Source organism: Saccostrea cucullata, unplaced genomic scaffold (assembly GCF_032062105.1).
Source record: "Saccostrea cucullata isolate Sc308-1 unplaced genomic scaffold, CSIRO_AGI_Scuc_v1 ctg232, whole genome shotgun sequence".
Taxonomy (NCBI): domain Eukaryota; kingdom Metazoa; phylum Mollusca; class Bivalvia; order Ostreida; family Ostreidae; genus Saccostrea; species Saccostrea cuccullata.
The window spans coordinates 21,070-28,885 of NW_026929738.1; the positions used below are offsets into that span (position 1 = coordinate 21,070).

The 7,816-nt window shown below is 36.3% G+C and overlaps 1 protein-coding gene across 1 annotated transcript; it reads left to right on the forward strand.

Moving 5' to 3' along the window:
- Window positions 1-2,647: 2,647 nt before the first annotated feature.
- Window positions 2,648-5,999, forward strand: LOC134282059 (uncharacterized). Its single transcript, XM_062764493.1, has 3 exons — window positions 2,648-2,871; window positions 3,285-3,446; window positions 5,921-5,999. Exons 1-3 carry the CDS (start codon window positions 2,729-2,731, stop codon window positions 5,997-5,999), a joined length of 384 nt encoding a protein of 127 aa, XP_062620477.1. The 5' UTR covers window positions 2,648-2,728.
- Window positions 6,000-7,816: the final 1,817 nt, after the last annotated feature.

A 7,816-nucleotide genomic window follows, 5' to 3' on the forward strand; every position in this document is an offset into this window, starting at 1 on the left:
AAGATCAAAAATCAGAGTGTATTTAAAAGATCTTGTTCAAAATCAATATACAGGTTAAATATAAAAGCTCTATCTCTTCTCATTCAGAAGTCATGAGCAAGATTAAAGTTTTGGAAAAGTAGGTCAAACTTCCAGGTCAGGGTCACGAGGTAAAAATCAGAGTGAATTTCAAAATTTCCTGTCACAGGTAATACACATATATAATATGAAAGTCCTATCTCTTCTCATTCAAAAGTTATGGCTAATTCAAAGTAATGTTCATTTTTTTGAAATTAGGTAAAACGTCAAGGTCAAAGTCGCGGCATAAAAAATCATAGTTTCTTTAAAAAGGCCTTTTCACAGGTAATATGCATGTATAATATGAAAGCCTTATCTCTTCTCATTCAAAAGATATGACCAAAGTTAATTTTTTGTTAAAAAAGGTCAAAGTCACGAGGTCAAAAATCACAGTGTATTCTGAAAGATCTTCTCACAGGTAATACACGTTCAATTTAAAAGCCCTTTCTCTTCTCATTCAAAAGCTATGGCCAATGGAAAGTAATGTTTATTTTTTTCAAAAAAGTAGGTCAAACTTCAAGCTCAATGTTGCGGCGTCAAAAATCGTAGTGTATTTAGAAAGGTCTTGTCACAAGTAATATGCATGTATAATCTAAAAAGCCTTATCTCTTCCATCGTCGCAAACCACGGGCAAAATTTATGACCCTCTCCAGTTCTGCCCGTGGTTGAATGAGAAGAAAAATTTTCGTAGGTCATTAAAATATTGACCAATGCGAACAAAGCCTAGTCGGAAAGTGAATTTGACGCGACCTTTCAATACCCAATCGCAGTTTACGAAATATATCTTGTATACTATTGGTGTCATTTGTTGATTTCAATTGCGATAAAAACAAATACTAACATTGGCTGAATTGACATCACAATAGAGAGGCGTAAATATTCAAGATTACGACACTTCTTGTGATCAAGCAGCTATATGCGGACTCCGAACCGTGGCTTGAGATGATGTATCTCTTCTCGATCAAAAGATATGACCAAGGTTCAAGTTTTTAAAAAAATAGGTCAAACTTCAAGGTCAAGAGGTAAAAAATCACAGTGTATTCAGAGAGATCTTGTCACAGGTTTGAAACATGTTTGATATGAAAGCCTTATCTCTTCTCATTCAAAAGTTATGACCAATTCAAAGTACATGTAATGTTTATTTTTTTTTTAAGTAGGTCAAACAACAAGGCCAAGATCGCAGCGTCAAAGCTCATAGTGTATTTAAAAAGGTTATATGAATGTCTTTCATTATCTTTCATTTAAAAGACATGACCAAGGTTAGGGTTTTTGTGACGGACGGACGGACGGACAGACTGACAGACGATTTAATGCCCCCCTAGCTTTTGCGAAAGTGGGGGACAATATGAAAGCCCTTATGATAAATAATACTCCTGTGAAATATGAAAGCCCAGTACTAACTGTTCAAATGTTATGGTCAAGGTTTTTTGAGTAGGTTAAGGTCAAGGTCTAAAGGTCAAATTTGGTGGTTTCCAAAAAGGCGTCCCAAAAAAAAAAAAATTAAAAAAATATACAAGTGAAGTATGAAAGCCCTTGCACTAGTTATATGATAGCGTTGTGTTTTGCGATATTTTCTCCATTCCCAATGCTTCATCACCTGTTACATTCGTCTACTTTATTTTGACGTCACGTGCACTGTGTGTCAAACCCTGACTACTATTTAGACATAGTGCACGCAAAACACAACAGTATTATATAAATAATTATGCATATGCAGTTATGCATATTAAATGCAGATGTATCAAAGTTTTAGTGGGTCCAAATATTTGCTTCTGATTTAATAAGAAAATAAACAAGACAAGAGTGGTTGAAACAAATTGATTCTGCATATTCTTGAACAGGTAACGTACAATGTGTGTCAAACATTGCTCAGTGTAGAAAATGTTTTACTCAATATGATCTTTCTTAGGAAAACATTTATACAGTTACTGGATATTTTCTCCATAATTTACAAATGATTATTTTTTAAGTTAAAATGTGGATCTTAAAATCGAGGAGAAATGACCACGACGTTAGAAGAACGTGTTTTCAAGTGCGTCCCGATTCCTACCAAATCCTCAAATTTAAAGCTCCATAGTTATTTCTTAAATTAATTCCATTCCATTCGCATCATGTGTTAGTATCTTAATACATGTATTTGTCACACATTAGTGTTGCATGGGCGTCGGAACCGGGGGGGGGGGGGGGTTACCCCTTCACCACACTTTTTTTGGCAAGATAGACTTAGTATAGGCGTTGAACATTGCAGTGTAGGTTTAGCCCCCCCCCCCCTAAACACACGCACTTTCCACACGTTGCAGTATAGGTTAAAAATGGAGAAAGTAGTAATATTTGGGAAAAGATTTGGTACTGAAAGAATTTCGAACCTACCCCCCCCCCCCCCCCCCCCCTCCTCCTACGAAATAGGATTTTCGCGTTTGGTCAGTGGTTATGTTTTTGCGTTTGGTATATGGTTATACCCCCCTCTTTTATTAGCTTTTCGGGTTTTTTTTACGGTCATAAAAAAAGCCCTAAGCCCCCTTTTCAATTTGCTTCCGACGCCAATGTGTTGTATAGTATGCTTTCCGGGATGACGATAACATAATTCGGGTTCCGGGTTTTATCATAATTTTAGTTCCGGGTTTTATTATAATTTTAGTTCCGGCTTTTCTTTATTATTGAACTTTTAGTCATGGAAGGTGTAATTACCTACATTAAGTCAGGAAAGTACCCGCCTTCAACGCCTGAAAACGAGAAAAGACGAATAAGAAAACTGGCGAAGTCTTTCATCATTGAGGATGGCAAATTATATCGATACAAAAAATCAAAACTAGGGTGAGTACTTGTAATATTGATATTTATGAGCAGATATAACGTGTGTCATTGTTTTATTTTATCAAAGAAAAGTTGTACATTTATGTTTTGGGATGCTTTAATTGAGTAATTTCGATTTCGTTTCCAGTATTTGTGTTTCCTATCATAACACTTTGAATAAAATATACCATAAACAGCTGCATGATTCCGATTCAATATTGATTAGGTATGAGCACGATGCCTCACACCTTATTGCTTCATGAACAGCAGACTGGAAGCGTTGTAGTGCATGTACCTCATTATCATAATTATTAAAATCAAATTTTAATCAATTTATTGAATTTAATATATTATCAACACAAACTCTAAAATATTATTTATATATGCAGGTTGATCATGTTGATTTGCAGATAATTGTAATTTAAATTTAACAGAGATATAAGCAAGACATTGTTCATCAAGGATGAGAAAGAAAAGTTCAAAATTCTAGAAGAATATCACGACAATAACGAACATAGAGGAGTTGTAGCGGTTCTAAAACTTGTGGGCAGTCGTTACTACTGGCCGGAATGGACCGTGTTCGTCAGAAACTACCGGTATGTATGTATTTATTTTCTACATTGCAACTCATATTGAATACAGGGTTTTTTTTATATACATTGAACATTTTCTTTTCTGACCACATTTTAAAAATTCATTGCCTGCAAAAGATCTTATTTTTTTTTTAATTCTGCCATTAGCACGAGTATTAATTTTTGTTTTTTAAGCATAATTTCTTTTTCTTCTATAGATTAAACATGACAGTCACACACACACACACACACACACACACACACACACAAATTTTCTTTCAGGTTTTCTAAATAGCATTTATATTTTGTCATTGGATATGAACTTTATTTCATGAGTCGGTCAGGATATTTTTTTCTTCAAAATTTAAAGCATGAGTGAAAGACGAACAAATCCTGTATCACTTGTGAAGCTACCTAATTCAATATTCAACTCAAGTTTTAGAAAAATGGTAAATTGAATTTCAATGAAAGAGAAACAGTCTATATTTCCATATATTTCCATTTCTATTTGTTTTCTCTGTGATAACTCTTTGAAAGTTGGTTAAGTTGATTTTTTATCATTCCATCCATCTTTAGAGTAGGCTCTCCACTAAAAAAGTCCCGCCGAAAAACAGGCTTTAGGGTACGATTTCCTCCCGGAAAATTTACTCTAGTGTAGGATTTCCACTAGGGAAAACTGGCTCTAGAGCAGGATTTCCCCTAAAGAAATCACACACTAGTCAATTTTCCGGGGGGGGGGGTCCTACTAAATGTAATAGTTATAGAGTGCGATTTTCCCCAGAGCCAATTTTCCCCCAATAAAATATCATTGCCGTACTTATGTTTTGAAGGGGAGAGGGGCGGTATATTGCAACAAGGTTAAGTGTCCTTTCTCTATAATAGTGACAAGATGTATTGAACATATGTATACGAAGGGTGAAATCTCATTATTCCAAGCAACTGTCAAATCACTTATTTTTAGATCAAACAAATCGGTCAAACCGGTTTACTCTGCGTCTGCCCGTCCGACCGTCTGTTTAGTCATCCATCTGTCTGTCCCCAAAGTTTTACCGTACTTTTTTTCTAAACGTTTGAAGGTATGGGGCTGCTTTGTGGTATGGGAGTGTATCTTAATGAGTTCAAGTTTGCATTTTATTCCGCTTCAGTTTTTTCTTCGGAATTACATTTTGGCTTTTCAATTTTTAAGGGTTTTCCGCAATGTTTTTTTTTTAAAGGAATGAAGATATTGAGCTAATTTTTGGTATGTGAATTTCAAGTTTGCATTTCGTTTTACTTCAATGAATATTTACGGAATATTGACATTCTCAATTTGTTGCTAGATTTCACTTGCCGGTAGGGAACAAGCATTGAAAATACTCAAGGATTAATGCACACTTTTTTCTTCAAAATTCAGATTTCTTTGCTAAATTATATTTGCCTCTCTCTCAATTAAAAAGTGATATATCTTTAATGAAACAACTTTAATATTTTGCTTAGAAAATTCTTACTATACGTATAAATCGAAAAACACTCATTTACCATTTGAAAATCTGTCGTTTACTTTCTAGAACAGGGAGGGAGGGGGGTCCTACTCTGAGAAAGAAAGAAAGGAATTTTGGCTCTGGTGTGAGATTTCTCCTCCGGGGGGGGGATCCTACTCTAGAGTACGATTTCGGGGGGGGGGGGGATCTGGCTGTGGGGGAAGTCCTACTCTACAACACCAGTATGTAAACAGGCGCGTAGCATCGTTTTTGGAAGTGGGGGGGCCAACCTGAGAAATTTTTTTTTACTTACCTTAAAAAGTTGACAAGAAAAAAAAAAAAAAAAAAAACGAAAAATTAAAATAATTAAAAGTTGCCCGAAGTCGAAAATCCTATTTCGTGGGGGGGGGGGGGGGGGGGGGGGGGGGGGGGGGGGGGTACTGGCTAACTTTTTTCGAGACCAACTATCTTTCAATTCAAACTTTTTGAGGTAAATTTTCTTTATAACACTACCCTTTGCTGAAATGTGGGGGTGCCAACCTTCCTTTCAGTAAACATTTTCCATAGTAAAGGTAATGTCGGGAGAAAAAGTGGGGGGGGCCTGGCCCCCCCTGATACTACGCCCCTGGTAAACTTCGCCAAGCGATAGCTAAGGAGGCCTGATATGCATGTAAATTTCGTGCAGCTGTCTTTGTGGCTGATGCTAAGGAGGCCAAAAAATGCATGTAAATCTCGTGCGTCTGTCTTTATGTTTGACTCAGTGGGCGGGAACTGACATTCGAGGCCGCGTGGAATTTAAATCCAATACATGTAGTCTATATTTTTAAAATCTGAATTTACAATTTTATTTCACTGACTAGGTAGTAGAATATGCCAGGGACATCAAAACGTGGGATAATTTATGCATAATACGTTTCGCCCGTTATGCAAATTATCCCACGATTGCAACTATCATTGATGCCCTGGTATACTCTTTTAACTAGACAGTGCTTCCTTGAGATGTCATAATGATTTTTATTTTTAAAAAATACATTATAGTGTCTATCGTGCAAGCAGTGCGAGAAGAGGAGGAAGTCTTTACAAGGACGTAGTGGTACACAAACAGTGGCAGGTGTGAACAGGTGTCCGGAGAACACAAATACCCAAAACTTCCAGCAAGTTCCACAAATGTGTATAAAACAGGAACCCGATATTGAAAATGGATGATGTGAAGGGAGATTCTTCTGTTGTCCAAATAAAATGATTGATCATATTAATGCAAAAAATGCATGTCTATATATGTAATGTGTTCCAATATATAATACGTATTTTAAAATACATTAATTTTTATGGGGGTTAATTTTCGTTGTTTTAAATAAAGAGATTTATGTAAACTAAAATGTTACTTTTCACATTTTTATTACTCCTCAAATCTGCGTCCACGAAATGAAATTCCCATGAACCTACTTTTTTTTCACGAAACCACGAAAATTTGACCCCAAGAAAATATTTGAATTTACAGATACGTTGAGTAGGTAATTAGTCAAATGTCTCCATGGATATCTCCCGCCCCATTTCACGGTTTCAGATATGCATCGACCATTTTGTAGGCACGTGCATGAGATCAGCCCAATCCGATTATTCTGTACGGAAAAATGCCAAAGAGTCCATTTCCTCGTTCAACAACTGCTCCAATTTTAAAGCAGTGAAGATCTCCATCCTTGTTCAGATATCTTTTAAAATGGTTTACGGAGCAGCCCCACCCCTGCACTCTGGGCTTCAACACTTGATTAGATAAAGAGAGTTCTAGGTTAATGTAAATAAGAACAAGCAAATTCAAAGAATTGTGGTCCCCCGCTTTCGGTGTCTTTTTGGGTGAGATGTCATTTTTTTATGACATTTTGTGTCTAATATGAACGCCCTATCATAAGTCATCTATTTAGAAATTATCACTGAACTCCAAGGTCAAGGTCAAAGGGTTAACGTTCTTGGTATCCAATGAAAAGTTTTCTCAGAAGGATTACATATGTGAAGTATGAAAGCCCTAGCCCTTACCATTCAAACGTTATGGTCAAAGTTAATCTCCAAGGTCAAGGTCAAAAGGTCAAGGTTGTTGGTATCCAATAAAAGGTCTTGCTACAAAGAATACATATGTGAAATATGAAAGTCCTAGTAGATACCATTCAAAAGTTATGGCCAAAGTAAAAGTTTGGAATTTTTGTGTAAAAGTGGGTCAAACTCCAAGGTCAAGGTCAAAAGGTCAAATTTGGTGATACCCAAAGAAAGGTCTTGTCACAAGAAATACACATATGAAATATGAAAGTCATAGCTCCACTATATCAAAAGTTATGGGCATGGTTTAAGTTTTTGTGACGGACGGACAGACTGACAGACGAATGAGATTTAATGTCCCCTCGCTTTCGGGAAAGCGGGGGACAAAAAAAGTTATTATCTAAAGGGACATATATTGTGTCCAAAAAAGTCGTTTTACGACCCCAAGTTTGAAACAAAAAATTCAAAGTCTTATAGATCAACTCAAAGATAACTACCAATCAAGATCTTAAAGATAATTTGGTCACTTCATGTTTTTTGAAAGGAGTTCTGGGAACCAGGTTTTCCTGCATATGGAGAAGCGCTCTTTGACCCCGATTTGCCCCACAACTTGTAAATGAAAATTCCAAAACCACTTCCTAGAAAACATCATGCCCTTAACAGGAAAGGATAGGTCTTTCCAGATGGATTCACAAAGCCCGGGTTTGGTCATCCTTTCTGGAAGGTATTCGATCATGTGGGACCTTCATACATGTGCGTTCATAACAACTTGGTATACCAACGTAGCTAGAATCAAGGTTTGGTGTTATTTGCTGTTTTCTTCTCTCTTTTTTTAAATTATGCGAACAATCGCGAAATATTCACACGCAATTACGTATGTTAAATGATATGAATGTCTAACTG

Bases quoted from the DNA above. Each gene is read 5' to 3' on its own strand.
- LOC134282059 (XM_062764493.1), top strand. From the start codon at position 2,729: ATGGAAGGTGTAATTACCTACATTAAGTCAGGAAAGTACCCGCCTTCA. The intron at 2,872-3,284 runs GTGAGTACTTGT...TAAATTTAACAG, and splicing joins TACAAAAAATCAAAACTAGG to AGATATAAGCAAGACATTGT. The intron at 3,447-5,920 runs GTATGTATGTAT...AATACATTATAG, and splicing joins GTGTTCGTCAGAAACTACCG to TGTCTATCGTGCAAGCAGTG.